The 16,544-nt window shown below is 40.8% G+C and overlaps 1 protein-coding gene across 1 annotated transcript; it reads left to right on the forward strand.

Moving 5' to 3' along the window:
* The first annotated feature begins 278 nt into the window (after window positions 1-278).
* LOC134206594 (uncharacterized protein K02A2.6-like) lies at window positions 279-4,085 on the forward strand. Its single transcript, XM_062682315.1, has 4 exons — window positions 279-491; window positions 647-1,249; window positions 1,360-2,599; window positions 3,055-4,085. The coding sequence occupies exons 1-4, from the start codon at window positions 279-281 to the stop codon at window positions 4,083-4,085; spliced, it is 3,087 nt and encodes a 1,028-aa protein (XP_062538299.1).
* The last annotated feature ends 12,459 nt before the right edge of the window (window positions 4,086-16,544 follow it).

Below are 16,544 nucleotides of genomic sequence, written 5' to 3' on the forward strand. Positions count from 1 at the left end.
TGATGTAATAAAAGACTGATTTGGTTCAGACACGATTTTAGGTTAGGCATGTCTTTATGTCGGTTTACAAAGTTATTTTATAATGGTAATAGAAATTTGGAGTATGGGAAAATTTGAACGGTTTATTCTTATTAATACATATACTGTTATCAGACTTCAATTCTTGAACACCAATGGTCCTTAAACTGATAGTGCACCTCGTTATTGCCAAACATTACTTACAGATTTCGAATTGTATCAGTTCAGCTCAATACAGATTCAAATTGCAAGTAACCAAAATGTCTGGAGGAAAGTATGTACGTGCGCCCGGTTACAAGGATATCTCGGAATATAACGATTATCTTATCGACGACATGTGGGCTGACGAGTCAGATATCGAAGGACAGGAAGAAAGACAAGATGATTACAGTGGTGGAGATAGCGACGACAGCTCTGGCTTCGGCGGTGTATACGACAACGTTGAGGAATCAACTGCTGAGGCGGCCGATGAAGTAAAAGCAGTCAATATCGTCGGAAATAAGGACTACTCTCACCAAATAAAACAAATGCAAGCCACTTTTTTTTTTATCTTTCGTTTATTTGGAAGGCTCATTTGCCGTGAAGCGTTACGGAGCCGAATAAATGCAAGCCACTCTGGACCAACTAGTGCAAGCCGTGGGTTCCAATCAACCAATGTGGGGATCTAACACGGTGCCTCGTCAGACTGAAGACAGCTGGAATACTGGAAAAAGTTCGTCTATGCGGTTATAGTAGCGAAGATCAGGACCGGTTCGTACGGGCGCAACTATTGAAAGGAATGCGGAACAAAGATTTGGTAAAAACTGCACGAACTTTTGGTTATGAGACCCTTTTCGTTGAACAATCTGCTACCCGCGAGGAGGCATACACTGCTGAAACGGCACAATCGGATCCCAATCAAGCATTCGCAGTAGCCCAGCATCATGTCCGAGCACCTGGAAAATCACAGCAACGGAAGCGAAAGAACGAAGAAGCGGATGATAGGTGGATCGACTCGAAAAGACGCGCGATGGTCGAACGCAGGAAACGAGGAATGGGACGTCGATCACGGTGCCCTAAGTGTAACCGTCTTTTTCACAAATTCGGATCATGCCCGGCAATCAACGTTAACTGCAACACTTGCGGTGAACGGGGACATTTTGCTATAGTATGTCGAAGGAAAATTGCCAACCAGTTACGCGCGGAGCGGGATAATTCACCAGGCTGGAGAATGGATGAAAACGACGAAAAGGTAAAAACGTGATCAAATGAATAACAATGTATTTTTGTCTATCGTGTAGCCGTCAAATAAACTATAGTTATTTCCTTACTTAAACTGCTTTTATTGCCTTCGTCTTCCAGGAAATAAACGCAATTTCGTTGGCAGACACTTTAATACATTGTCATGTAGGAAAGTCAAAACCGATTCGTTTTATGATTGATTCCGGGGCGGATGTCAACACGATAGGTGGAGATGACTGGATAAACCTCAAACGTGAATTTCTGTCAGGAAGCGCTATGCTGGAGCCCATTAAAATGACAAATGATGGTGGCATTTGCTCGTATGCCTCTGCAAAACCCATCTCTGTAAAGGGTGCTTTTAAAGCTGTAATTGAGGTAGTAGGACACAGCAAGCCTTCGATACTAGCGGTGTTTTATGTCGTTGATCAAGGATCCCGTTCGCTGTTAGGCCGCTCCACGGCTAGCGACTTAAGGCTGCTTAAAGTTGATCTAAGCGTCAATAGCTGCGAAAAAACGTTCCCCAAAGTTCCAGGAGTTCGGGTTAAATTCAGTGTTGATCCATCCGTAACTCCGGCAAAAAATGCGTATTACAATGTACCAGCAGCGTACAAAGAGAGCGCAAGAGCTCGGCTTTCAGAGATGGAAAATCAAGGGATCATCGAACGTGTGACATCGGCCCCTGACTGGATCAGCGGCATGTCGGCAGTGGCTAAAGGAAAAAACGATTTCCGACTTGTCGTTAACATGAAGGCACCGAACCGTGCAATCAAAAGAGAGTACTATCGCTTACCATCATTGGACGAAATGAGAACCAAACTCCACGGGGCAAAGTACTTTACGAAGCGTGATTTGTCCAATGCGTTTTACCATTTGGAGCTCCACGAACAATCCAGGGACCTCACCACTTTCTTGACTGAAAATGGCATGTTTCGATTCACGCGCCTGATGTTCGGAGTGATCTGCGCCCCGGAAATCTTCCAGCGGGAGATGTCAAGACTACTCTTAGGAGAGGAGAACGTCATAGTGTATATTGACGACATCCTTATGTTTGCTGATAACTTTGATCAACTTCGCGGAACTGTAGCTCGTGTGTTGAGGATTCTTAGAGCAAATCATTTGACGTTGAACTCTGCGAAATGTGAATTCGATAAAAAGCGTATAAGATGGCTTGGGCACGAACTCGATGAAAAGGGGTTTAATATCGACGAGGATAAGGTAAAGGATATACGTAGGTTTCGACAACCGAACACCGTATCCGAGCTACGAAGCTTCCTGGGACTAGCTTCCTTTGTAAGCCCATACATCCGAGGCTTTGCCGACATAGCAAACCTGCTGTGGGCACTCACGAACAGCTCGAACGGTTGGAATTGGAGTCAGGAGCATTCGAAAGCCTTTGAAAAGCTGAAGGACCAAATTGTTCATTGCACAACTTCTCTAGGATATTTTTCGGACCAAAATAGAACCATCGTTTATACGGACGCATCTCCGCAGGCTCTCGGCGCCGTTCTCGTCCAGGAAGACAACAGGAATCCCCCACGTGTTATAAGTTTCGCGTCAAAGGCCTTAACGACGACTGAAAAAAATATCCGCAGAACCAGCGCGAAGCTCTTGCTGCTGTATGGGCGGTAGAGCATTTTGCCTACTATCTATTAGGACGTCCCTTTACGCTCCGTACCGATGCACAAGGTTTTACATTTATACTGAACAGGTCAAGAGAGGATTCTAAGCGAGCGTTGAACAGGGCAGATGGATGGGCACTTAGACTCAGCCCTTATAGTTTTGACGTACAGTATGTAAGAGGACGTGAAAATATAGCTGATCCTTCTTCGCGGCTGTATGAAGGCGTGGATGACCCGTTCGAAGACGGCGTTAGCCCTTGGGAGCTTGCTTCCCTGGAAGTGAACAGAATCGAATTTTTAACCGAGAAGGACATTGCAGACGCCACTGTCAAAGATAAACAGCTTACCGAGGTAATAGATGCCGTGGAAACGGGCGTTTGGCCGAAGCACTTGAAGCAGTTTCAGGTGCTAGGGAATGATTTAACCACACGAGAAGGACTGTTGATTAAAACGGGTTGGGCGGTCATACCTGAGAGTATCCGACAGGAAACTTTGGCGGTAGCTCATTCAGGCCATCCATCGACTGCAAAGGTTAAGAATATTCTCAGAGAACGTGTATGGTGGCCTGGAATGACGAAGGACGCTGAAGCTTGGGTAACATCTTGTGGTGTTTGTGCAACTAACGGAAGGCCCGAATGGCCAACACCCATGACTCGTGTGTTTGCCCCACAAACTGTATGGGAGACCATTGGCATAGATTTCAATGGTCCCTATAACAAATTTGGCGGAGTTTCTATTCTAGTTTTAGTGGACTATCGTTCACGATACGTTATCGCTAAGCCCGTGAGATCGACAAGTTTCGCGCATACCCGAAAAATCTTGGACGAAATTTTTGAAAAGGAAGGCTATCCTCAGACTATAAAATCGGATAATGGGCCTCCATTTAACGGAGATGAATATAAGATGTACTGCTCAGAGCGTGGCATCAATGCAACTTTCTCCACGCCGTTATATCCCCAACAGAACGGGTTGGCTGAGAGTTGCATGAAGTTGGTGAATAAAGCAATGAGTGCCGCTTCTGCTAGTGGAACACCCTATGAAGATGAACTAAGTGCAGCCGTCCAAGCGTATAACGCAGCTACTCACTCCGTTACCGGAGTACCACCGGAAGAGGTGATGACGGGTCGGAAAATAAGGCGTAGACTACCGCTTCTATGCCGTGGAAAGGTTAATTTCGATGATAACCTGCTTAATGCTAAAGATCTGAAGTCGAAAACAGAGGCCTAAGCAACGAGAAGATGCGAAACGAGGGGCTCGACAATGTCGAATCAGACCAGGGGACACCGTTGTTGTAGAACGTCAGCCTCGGATGAAAGCGGAATCACGGTTTGACCCTCGAAAGTACACAGTGACGAAAGAAGAAAATGGAATGCTTGTTTTGTGTGACGAAAGCGGTCAGATCATTAAAAGGCACGTGTCACAGACCAAGCGAGTTTTTAATTGGAGGAACGAAGACGGGATAAGCCAAACAGTTGATCATAACCGTGGTAGTGCTGATCCGGAAATATTTGCTCCGTTGGTAAAGAGAACGCAACGTGAAAAAGGAAACGTTGTGTCTGAACGTCCGATTCGAACAAAAAGAAAACCAGTGTATTTGAGAGACTACATCAACGCCATTGAAAATTAATAATATCAAACAGAATTGTAATGTTTTTTTCGCAACCTAATAAATAATTATAACTAGCAAAAAAAAAATCTTCAGCGTCGATTTTTTTTTTGTGAGAGAGGGGGATGTGTGGGAGTCATCTGGCAGCATAGTTAACTACGTGTGCTAAGGTACATTTGAATCAATCGCAGTAGGCTTCGCCTAGCTCCCCCAACAACACTCGCCCTCTTTCGCATCAATCAGCAGTGAAGGTAAGACGTGCTTCTGTCCTGTCGTGGTCGCCGAGACCTTTTCCCAAACGGCTGGTCACTCACAAGCCGATTTACACAGGTTTGGCAGAGTTTTTGATCAGTTCTATTGTTTCAATCTCCCGTTTTGAAAGCCCCACGGAAGCCTCTTCCACTGCTTTGCGATCTACACTAACGATGTCGATGTTATCTGCAAAACCAAAGAGTCTATACAACTTGTTGATGATAATTCCGTTTCTTCCACAACAGATGTTTATGGAGGAGCAATTTACCTCCCACTTCTCCCTGCTTCAATCCATCTAACGTCACGAACGAATTGGATGTCTCACCAGACAGTGGCGTAGCCACGGGGGTGGTTTTGGACATAACCCCCCCCCCCAGAGGCAACATTTTTAGAAGAATTTTTTTTTCGAACCTTCTCGAATTAAAAGAATGTTCAGAAACCCCCCCCCCCCCCCCCCCCCCCGACCCATTTCCTGGCTACGCCACTGTCACCAGATATTCTGATGTTCGATTTGGACTCATCCAGCGTCGCACGAATTAGTCTGTTAGCGATGTTATAGTTTTATATGCCGCAGTTCTTTTCATTTCACTGAAGCGTATGCCGCTTCAAAGCCTACAAACAGATGATTGCTCTTTAAATTTTTAAATCGGAATTTATCAAGGATTGTCTACGGAGTTCGTGGAGGATATTGAAATCTCATCCGCAAGGTTTTGATGAAATTTCGGAGCACTTCCTTAGAACAATTGCAGGGATACCATCGTGTTTAGAACTAGTGGTATAGTCCAGATGATTACCGACTGGAAGCAAACAGTAACGTTGATTGCAGCTATTCGAACTTGTTCCGCATCCAGAGCTTCTTGAGTTTGAACGCTTGATAAGTGACTTTTGAAAAGATCACAGTTTCCTTCGGTAGGAGGCCCAGATTTGATTGCTGGTCATTAAACGTAATTCCAGAATACTTTTGGATTATGTTATAGTTTGAGCAGAACTTTTCTTTGGTAAGAGAAAAATAGTCTTTCATTTAAAAGTTTGAAACGGGAGTTTGTCAAGAGGTAGATTTGCTTATAGCTGCGAGACATGAACTTCGAGTAATTTCGAAGAGTAGATCGTTTAATTCTCGTTTTAATCGTTGAAAATTTAGCGGAATTCGTTTCGACCACTTTCTGGATCTTCTTCCGAAGAAGACTCGAAAAGTGGTCGAAACGTTGGGATAATATCAAAATTATCGTTTGATTACAAAGACTGCATAGCCGAAACGTAGCATAGTTATGCTGATTTTAATTTCGATTCAATTTTTCCTTTCTAAACTTTTTTCGTCTAATTTTTGTAGTTCCCAAACATTCTTGACAAGTCCAAATTACTCTCAGCTATCAGGTTTTCATTCCTTCAGGGAATATGAAATTCATTCATCGTAAATATATGTACATACCTATTTGATTCAATCTGATATCTTAACTATTATAGCTGGTTCAAGGACAATGACAGAAGTAGATAGCCTATATGTACGTCCTATTTTGACGTATTTCAATGCTTTGAAACGGTCGAATAAAAGTGCCTGTGGTCCGATTTGCTTGTCACCATGAATGTGCCTGCAACACGTTGTCCATTTAATCCCAATTAAAACCGTGTAGAGCATGCAAGCAGGAGCATGCACAAAGTTAACCGACACGTTACCTGTAAACGAAACCATAACTCATGTTTTATTTTCTTTTTAACCCTTTTCTTGGGCTGTATTCCCACCTTGTGCAACGTTAAATCACTGATGGGCTAACCAGTCAGTCGGCTGGTGCACACCAGCGTTGGGTCCCCCATTCCCAGTTTAATAGTGAAGAAGGGCTATTCTTTCTTGAAGCTCAACCTAATAGTCTGTGAAAGAAAACTAAATATAAGCACTTGAGTGGCCACCGCAGCAGAAACAGTGAGATATGAATAAGCAACAATTACAAGTCATATTATGTATCTTGCATTGAGGCAACTTGTTCTGACAGATGCTAAGTGGCGCTTATTTATTTATGTAAATTCCACTTCTCGTTCAATGAACGCTTAGCAACAATAAAGCATTGACGATGGTCTTGTCTTGATCTTGATTGTACAAATGCACAAATAGACCAGGGATTTCATAATAGAATACTGACTATACACCTTAGATCAAATCCTGGTCGACCAATTAATGTCAGGGACAGACACTTTCTAAGCCGTTTATTGACTTACTATAAAAGTTGGGTCATTATAGAGGGATCTTCAGTTGGCCTTGCGAGCAAAGGCGTAGGATTGCCAATCCGGAGATAACGAGTTCGATTCTCAGTCCGGCCTAGGATGTTTTCTGGTGGGAAACATTGTTGTCTCCCTGGGCATAGTGTATCTACTGCATTTTACTTACAACACAAGATACGTACTCATGCAATTAGCGGGCATAGACAAGCTTTCAGTTAATAACTGTGGATATGTTAATTGAATAGAAATAAAAGAAGTTGTTAATCAGTTGATATGTAGAGCCATTGAAGAAGAAGAAGAAGTTACAGATGATGAGATAATTATTAGCGCTATTATTCACATTTTCGGTTTAAAAATGCCTTAAATGCCATGCCTTAAGAAGATACCACTAGTTCAATAGTATAATTAATCGATTTATTATTACATAATGCACAGTATATGGAGTATAGATTACCGAAACTTTAATTGGGTAACGGATGAAGCTGAAACTGTCGCAAGATATACGGTAACGATATACCGTTCCCAAGAAATTATGTACCGTGCAACTGAAGGCTTCGTGATCGCCAAAGTCAACGGTGTCTATATAAATAGCTGCTACGCCCCCTCCTGATGGAGACTAATCAGCTTAACCAGATGCTGGATAAGATAGCGGAGAAGCTTACTGACAAAAGACCAGTCGTATATCGACCTCTTATCCCATCTCACCTTTTAACCCTTCGATCTTTTGACCTTTGACCTTTTGTCCTAGAACCATAAGTTCTATCTTTTGTTCGTTCGATGTTTCGTCCTTTTGACCTTTTGTCCTTCGACCTTTTGGCTCAGATTTTTAGTTTCAACCTTTTGACCCTTCGACCTTTTGTCTTTTCGACCTTTTGACCTTTCGACCTTTTGACTTTCTCAGATTTTTTTTTCGACCTTTGGTTCCTACGACCTTTTGTCGTTTAAACCTTTTGACCTAAGACCTTTTGACTCAGATGTTTTGTTTCCACCGTTTGTCCCTTCGACCTTTTGACCTTTCGACCTATTGACCCTTCGACCTTTTGTCCTTTCGACCTTTTGACTCAAGTTTTTTGTTTCGACCATTAGTCCCTTCGACTTTTTAACCCTTCGACCTTTTGTCCTTTCGACCTTCGACTTTTTGTCCTTTCGATTAGTTCTATTTTTGTTCTTTCGACGTTTGGTCCTTTCGACCTTTTGTCGTTCGACGTTTTGGCCTTAAGACCTTTTGACCCTTCGACCTTCTTTCCTTTCGGCCTTTTGACTCAGATTTTTTGTTTCGACCTTTTGTTTCTTCGACCTTTTGACCCTTCAACCTTTTGACCTTTCGACCTTTTGGCCTTCAACGTGTTATCATTCGACCTTTTGACCTTCGACCTTTTGTCCTACAACCTCTCATACAGCTGAGTCGTCACCGGGGGTCTTCAAAAAAGAAGATTTGCAATACCGGTAAAGCTGATCTATTCATGCAAATAATCCTAAAAGTACTCTGTGCAAAATTAATTATCGTGAAGGTGAAATATTCTTATAGATATCAGTGGCCACTGGGCGTCCTTCGGGAGATTCGTAGCAACCGTACAAGTGGTTAACTCATGAAACTCCCGAGCCCTGGAAGAGCGCGATTTAAAAACAAAAATAGCAAAAATAGCAGCAACATTATCGTGGCTAATACTCATGGAATTGAGTGACCACCGGAGGTCCTCCGAAAGCTTCGGAACGTCCGTAAAAGTGGTCAATTCATGGAACTTATCATCCGCGTAAGAATTGGGAACAATTTTCTGTAGAAATTCCGAAGAATTTTCCGCACAAATTTCAAATAATTTTCCTTAGAAATTCCAAATATCTTTGTAAAATCAATTCGGACGACCACACGCAAAAAAAAGCGTTCATGAATTCGTGAACTAACGAGTTCACGGTGTATTTTTTTTTGAACAACAGTCACGTGCATCGAAAACGACATATAGAGAATATGTATTGAGTTACTGAAAAGTTTCTTTTTGATGTAAACATATAGTGTACGAGAAAGAGAAACAAATTCCGAGTTGTTGAAAATTGTGCTGAAAACCAGACTAATAATTAAAAAAATATGCCAGCCTACGTTGCCCGTCATACTCTATGAAATTACGTTCGGCACAGCTCTTTGGTAGTAATAATACTAAAACCGACAATCATTTCCTCATAAACATTTTATAAATTCTCTGCTTATCTTTTGAAACAGCAATTGCACTCCTGAAACCCCCGAGGAGCTTTGCATTCATTACTTTATGCACGGCTAGATTACGGCTTAAAGAACATGTCGTTCGAATTATCGTCATTAGCTGTGAGTAATAAGAATCAACATCAAGATAGCTTATCTGTTAGCCCATAGTCCAACCGAATTAGAACAGCAGGTTTGTCTTTTACAGTGGCTCCACAGAAAATGTAAACAATCTAATTATACTTTGGAGGTTGATAAACACCATGAATTATCTCACAAATTTAATGTACCATTCCAAATCAGATGCATCTGCTCCATAAAAAATGTCAAGATTCAAAATAGATTCTATCACAAATGTCCGAATGACAAACGCCCGAATGTAACAGATGACCGAGTTCCATTTACCCGTAAAAACCAAACGCCCGAAAAGACCATTCGCCAGAATTCACAACATGTATGTACGTACAGTCGAACACAATAATATTGTATATTATATCACTACCAAATTGATAAGAAAATTATTTTGAGCTTTTTAGTGGAATGTTTTCACCTGTCATAAGACGAGTTTATGCAATCTCATTGAATTCTACCACTTAATTGTATCTTGACAGATACGTATTTCGACCTCAACAGTAAGGCCGTCTTCAGTGTCTCGTACTTGACCCGACGATATAATATTAATTATGTATTTTTCAGAAGAATAATTTCCCATTGAAGTTGAAAAGAAGAAAAAAAAGTGGTAGAAAGGGGGGAAAAAGTTGAACTAACTATCCTTCTTTCTTATATGACCATAAGGACGTGGACAACGCCGCTATTGACATTAAATATTTGAGCTCCCGAAACGTGTACATTGAGAATGGGTAGCTAGTCCCAAGCCCCATTTATTTTGTTCTCTGTACAATTTCGCAAGTTCTAGTCAATCACGGAGTAGCAACTACAAATTGTGCGGTCATAATGCTCATGCTCATGCTCATTAAACAACAATGTCTTCGTTAGTTTAAATTGTCATGAAACAATATAAAAAACATAGAATTATCCACCTGGCAGTGATGATGCCTTTCTCATGCATTGAAGAGGGTAACGAAAACAATCACTCAAGAAAGGTCAAAAATAGCACTTTAGGAAGTTGGATTTAACTTTTTCCTTCAATTTACATATATTGCATTCATTTATATACATCGCAGGCAGAAAAAATATTTTTTTCAAATTTCGCGTTTTTCTTGAATTTATTTTTTGAATATTTTTTTTTTAAATTTCTTCTCAATGAGGGGTCCTTATGAAAATAAATGATAATTTGTCAACAACTTTAAAAGGCAATGCCTAAAAGGACCAATTTTAAATGGCAAACAATAAGACTGAATTCCCGGTAGAATGCAACTTGTTGCTTCTAAATCGGTCAACGCTTAGTTCCAAAAAGTGCATATACAATGGTAAGATGCGTCTAAAAAACAAATAAATAATAAAATTTATTAGTACAATCAGAGCCGTAGCGTGGAATCTCAGCGCCCTTGGCCAAACATACATTGGGCGCCCCTTTTCTACCAAGAAAATAATGTACAATATTTTTCATTTGGATAACAATTTGAAATTCAGGAATTGTAGATTGAAGGGAATCCTACCAAGAATGTTCGAAATTTCGAGGTATTTTTTGACTATATGCAAAATAGTTTGGGAACTTAACAGAGTCATGCTATTAGGGATTGGATTAAAGTGACGGGGATGAAAATCATAAAGTTTGATCATAATGCACTTTATAAATAATTCCCCAATTATTAATTAGACTGCAATTAGAAAGCTCTTGAAATTTTAATACACTTACGCAAATCAAAGAGAAGGCTACGCACTACTAGACCTGTGCTGCACATAAAAGTCTTCTCCATTCAGCTCGGTCCAAGGCTGCACTTCGCCAACCACGCAGTCTGCGGAGGGTCCGCAAATCGTCCTCCACCTGATCGATCCACCTTGCCCGCTGTGCACCTCGTCTTCTTGTTCCCGTCGGATCGTTGTCGAGAACCATTTTCACCGGATTACTGTCCGACATTCTGGCTACGTGCCCGGCCCACCGCAGTCTTCCGATTTTCGCGGTGTGAACGATGGATGGTTCTCCCTAGGGCTTCCATTTTTCCCGGGAATCAACTTCCCGGGAAACGGGAAATGCAATAATAATTTCCCGGGATTTCCCGGGATAAAAGCTTTTTGTTCAGTTCGAAAAGTGTTTACTCCTTCTGAACGTTTTCACCATGTCATAAGTATCAGCATCTGCTCTGGCTCAAGGGTATGATCTGCAGTGTCCTGATGAGCTCCACTATGTGCTACTTTTGCATATTTTTTTTTTAACTTTTTCAGGCTGTATCCGCATTTTTTTTCAGTTTTTGGACAACGACGGCGAAAGATTCGAAAGATTCTCATCTATTATCGCCAAAATTTTCCTAACATAAACTATTCTTATACTTGACGACTTTTTTTAGTGCATAGAATCTTCTGGTCAACTTGGAGGATAAACCATTTTTATGCATGTACGTCCACTTGAACACATTTTGTATTTAAAGCAGATGAATAAAATATTTGAAATGAGAATTCTTCCATTCGAAATAAAAAAGAGCTTTCAGGCGAGTGCTTGATTGTCGTACTTTAATGATCCTGACTATCCTGACTATTTTTTTCAGTCAAACTTTGCAGTCAAAATGCCGAACAGCACCTAAAACGCATCAAATTGCAAAAGTTTTGCGAGTATTTGTTGTAAGACAGTTGTAATGATCGCATACTAAAGACCTAAAATCTGTTTTCCATCAAGATCTGTTAGCCCACTAATATTATAAAATATTCAAATGAAATATTTCAAAATACAAACGAGTCATCGGAATTTGAGTTTGTTCGGGAATTGAATAAAAAAGGATTGAAGGTCTTAAAAACCTTTGACAATAATAGTACAAACCTGCTAAAGCGGTCACTGCTATTGCCTGAATATCTGCGAACATTGGTAGCTCTGCTGTTTCACCACAGACACGAAATTTGTAATTCGACTTCACAACGCTTACTGACGTTTGAACCTACTGAATAAACGAACGATAGATACAAACTGGTTCTTTGTCTCGCCTCTTTTCAACACTCAACTGTAACATTTTCAGTTAAAACTTTCATTCTTAAACTTCAAAAGTGAAATAAATAGTGAGATGATGCTAGTAAAAAATGTAATTGATACCCCAGAATCCGTTATCATCAAATTTAAAAAAAATAAGACAATTATTACAAAATATTTTAGTATGTTCATTTCCCGGGAAACTGATACATAAATCCCGGGAATCGGGAGTTTCCGGGAATGGAAGACCTAGTTCTCCCAACAGCTGATGCAACTCGTGGTTCATTCGCCTCCTCCACGTACCGTCCGCCATCTGCACCCCACCATAGATGGTACGCAACACTTTCCTTTCCTTTCCTTTCACTATAACCCTTTCATGTATCACTATAACCCTGTTTCTTACCCGTCTCTGGAATGGATTAGTTAATGGCCCAAATCGAAATCGAACCAACACAAACAAACATTGGAAGCTAGTAAAGCGCTTAAATATTTAGTCAAAAATAGACTTTTTCAGCAAAACTAACATTTTTTTGAGACTAAGATCAAGAAAAATCCAACACTGGAGTATGTCAATGGTTTGAAGAAACCATTGGATTAGTTCGCATAAAAAAACTCAACTCTTGAGTGGATTGGTTGGTGACCGAAATCGACATTGGACCTTTTAAGAAATTAAGAAAAATCCCATTAGGGAGTGAGTCTGTCGGTAAATTGTAGGCACTACTAGGCTCTGTAAATTGTTAAGTAAATAAGTTGGTTGGAGTCGCTTTCAAAACTATAGGAAAAAATACAACTTTGGACCAATATCTGGTAATTTTTTTTCAATCATCTAATGTCAATTTTAATCAAAACAAATATTCTATTATCTAATATTCAATGGCTTTGCTTTCACCATGTACTGGTAAAGTTTCTGGTTTGCTGGGATCCGAAAAGACGATGGGACCTTGGCTAGGTCAAATGCGGTAAAAATGTTTTTTTTTGATCACATGAACATTTGCCAACTTAGGACTGGAAGCCTTCGCCCTTTGGTTTTTAACCCAATTGTAGGAATACCCAAGATCCTACGCGATATCCAGTTTACTCTAAGCAAATCTCGCTTAACTTTTCAAAAGGACCTAAGTAACATTTTTTTCATGAATTAATTTGAATAGTGCAATCAATAGCTTTCATGTTGTTATGTTGATTGCGCTATTCAAATTAAATCATGAAAAAAATGTTACTTAGGTCCTTTTGAAAAGTTAAGCGAGAAATCTTTTGCAAAGTACAGCTGACGCTCCCTTTGCTTGGTACACCAAGAATCTACATGTAGATTCACTTGGATGAACTTAATTTTGCTATGCTGCATTTTTGTTGACGTACGAAAAACATGTTGAAACAATGAACAAAGTCAACACCCCCTGAATCAAAATCTGTCCACCGTGAACGGATTTCGAATCAATCGATCAAAATCCGTACAGCTTATTTTTGACTAAATATTTAAATTACAGCCGATCGATAGTTCAATACGCACCTTGAGAAGCGATTCCTATGATTTATTTCCCACTGATTTTGCTTTATTTTTTGTTATTTACATTTTTAATAAAGTCACTTTTGAAAGAATTCTAGTCAGCACGCGAACAAAGTGGCATCAAAAGTTACAAGTTTTCTGGGTGATTTGTTTTCGTTTTTTGTTGTTTTAATTTCAAAGCCTACTCTCCATTTATTGGCCAAAAAGCGTACTGTCAAGATTAAGTATATGAACAGGACAAGACAAATTGTTTATAAATTTATTACATTGAACCTACTTTCCCCCACGGTAATTATTAGAAATTCTTCCAGCAGTTCCTTTTGAAAATATCACCAGCCCTTTTGGAATACTTCCAGCTGTCCTTCCCATGGCTATGGTTTATTTCGGAAGAATTCCTCCGAATTTCTTTTGGGAAGATCTGGTAATTTCTGAGATGCCTATAGTAGTTCCCCTTGAGATTCATGCTGAAAGTCTTCCTGGAGTTCATCCCATAAGAAATAAGAAGAAAATAACGGAAAAAGCTTTACCTTTCTCACACCTTTGGAATCGGTTTCATGAATTTGTCCTTTTCATGGCATGGCATTAAAAGGGAAGTCCATAAATTACGTCACAAAAAAAATGACGTACCCATTACTCTCAATCATCGCCAACTTTGGGAACATACAGGGGATGTCCAAAATAACTGGGATAGGCAAATTTTGGGCATAATTAGATGTGTTGTAACTATGTCAAATATTATCCGATTTGGACAATTCAGGGATGCCTGAACTAGAAATTTAATGTAGTTTCACCATATGTTCATGGAACCGACCATGGCCATCGGATACCGGACATATTCCGGGTTTTTCGAAGGTAGGTTCAGAACCGTAAATTTGTGGTGGGTATTAGGATAAGTGGTGGTTAGAAACAGAATAATATTAGTAACCACAAATAAAGTAGGGCTCTTTCTGATTGGAACCATATGTTGAAATTCGAAATCGGACCAGTATCAAGTGAGATATGGCTATTTGTTTAGAATCGGTGCCGATCGGGAGTTTTAAAAGGGACCAGGCCACAAATTCATTTGAATCAAGCTTTTTGACCGATCTTCCATTATGATTACATTCCAGAAGTCTTCTGTCACGTCTAGAATGAAAAACCAACCAAAAAGACGGATTCTGAAGTCGCTGGGGTAACCCCGGGGAACCCGTAGAGGGGACATTTCAGTTTTGGCACCAAAGTTAGCCATTCGACGGTTCGTTTTTCACGGTTTTCTATCAGGAAGCGAGGTATGAGTATAAAATGGACCATTGATGGCTATGACCGCTTCCGGGACCTACGGATTGTCCCCGGGGAACCCGTAGAAGGGGACATTCCAGTTTTAGCGCCAAAACTGGTCGTTCGACGGATCGTTTTTCATGGTTTTCTATCAGGAAGCGAGGTATGAGTATAAAATGGACCATTGACGGCTTTGACCGCTTCCGGGACCTACGGATTGTGCCTGGGGAACCCATAGAAAGGGACATTTCTGTTTTAGCGCCAAAACTGGTCATTCGACGGTTCGTTTCTCATGGTTTTCTATCAGGAAGCGAGATATGCGTATAAAATGGACCATTGACGGCTTTTACCGCTTCCGGGACCTACGGATTGTCCTCGGGGAACCCATAGAAGGGGACATTCCAGTTTTAGCGCCAAAACTGGTCATTCGACGATTCGTTTTTCATGGTTTTCTATCAGGAAGCGAGGTATACGTATAAAATGGACAATTTACGGCCGCTTCCGGGACCTACTAATTGTCCTCGGGGAACACGTAGAAGGGGACATTCCAGTTTTAGCGCCAAAACTGGTCATTCGACGGATCGTTTTTCATGGTTTTCTATCGGGAAGCGAGGAATGCGTCTAAAATGGACAATTGATGGCTTTGACCGCTTCCGGGACCTACGGATTGTCCCCGGGGAACCCGTAGATGGGGACATTTCTGTTTTAGCGCCAAAACTGGTCATTCAACGGTTCGTTTTTCATGGTTTTCTATCAGGAAGTGAGGTATGAGTATAAAATGGACAATTGATGACTTTGACCGCTTCCGAGACCTACGCATTGTCCTCGAGGAACCCGTAGAAGGGGACACTTCTCTTTTAGCGCCAAAACTGGTCATTCGACGGTTCGTTTTTCATGGTTTTTTTTCATTTTTATTTTTATTTTTTTCATTTTTATTTCATTTCTTGAGGGGAATATAGATGTTATTGCGAACTCTGCCTACTGAACTTGTGTTCTTTAATAGGTGTTGTTCTTACTTCACTAAAATCCTAAAACTATATATGCTTAATAGATAGTATTATTAACATCAAAAATTATTAGACCTCTATCAAATTCACAGAGTTATTAACTATGTAACTTTTAAGATTACGCTTGAACACGAAAACGGGATGTGAGGTATGAGTATGAAATGGACCATTGACGGCTTTGACCGCTTCCGGGACCTACGGATTGTCCCCGGGGAACCCGTGGAAGGGGACATTCCAGTTTTAGCGCCAAAACTGGTCGTTCGACGGATCGTTCTCATGGTTTTATATCAGGAAGCGAGGTATGAGTATAAAATGGACGATTGACGGCTTTGACCGCTTCTGGGACCTACGCATTGTCCCCGGGGAACCCGTATATGGGGACACTTCTGTTTTAGCACCAAAACTGGTCGTTCGACGGTTCGTTTTTCATGGTTTTCTATCAGGAAGCAAGGTATGAGTATAAAAAGGACCATTGACGGCTTTGACCGCTTCCGGGACCTACGGATTGTACCCGGGGGATCCTGTAGAAGAAGACATTCCAGTTTTAGCGCCAAAACTGGTCATTCGACGGTT

This window comes from Armigeres subalbatus, chromosome 1 (genome assembly GCF_024139115.2).
Source record: "Armigeres subalbatus isolate Guangzhou_Male chromosome 1, GZ_Asu_2, whole genome shotgun sequence".
NCBI classification, from domain to species: domain Eukaryota; kingdom Metazoa; phylum Arthropoda; class Insecta; order Diptera; family Culicidae; genus Armigeres; species Armigeres subalbatus.

Bases quoted from the DNA above. Each gene is read 5' to 3' on its own strand.
- LOC134206594 (XM_062682315.1), top strand. From the start codon at position 279: ATGTCTGGAGGAAAGTATGTACGTGCGCCCGGTTACAAGGATATCTCG. The intron at 1,250-1,359 runs GTAAAAACGTGA...TTCGTCTTCCAG, and splicing joins TGGATGAAAACGACGAAAAG to GAAATAAACGCAATTTCGTT. The intron at 2,600-3,054 runs GTTGGAATTGGA...GTGAAAATATAG, and splicing joins ACTCACGAACAGCTCGAACG to CTGATCCTTCTTCGCGGCTG.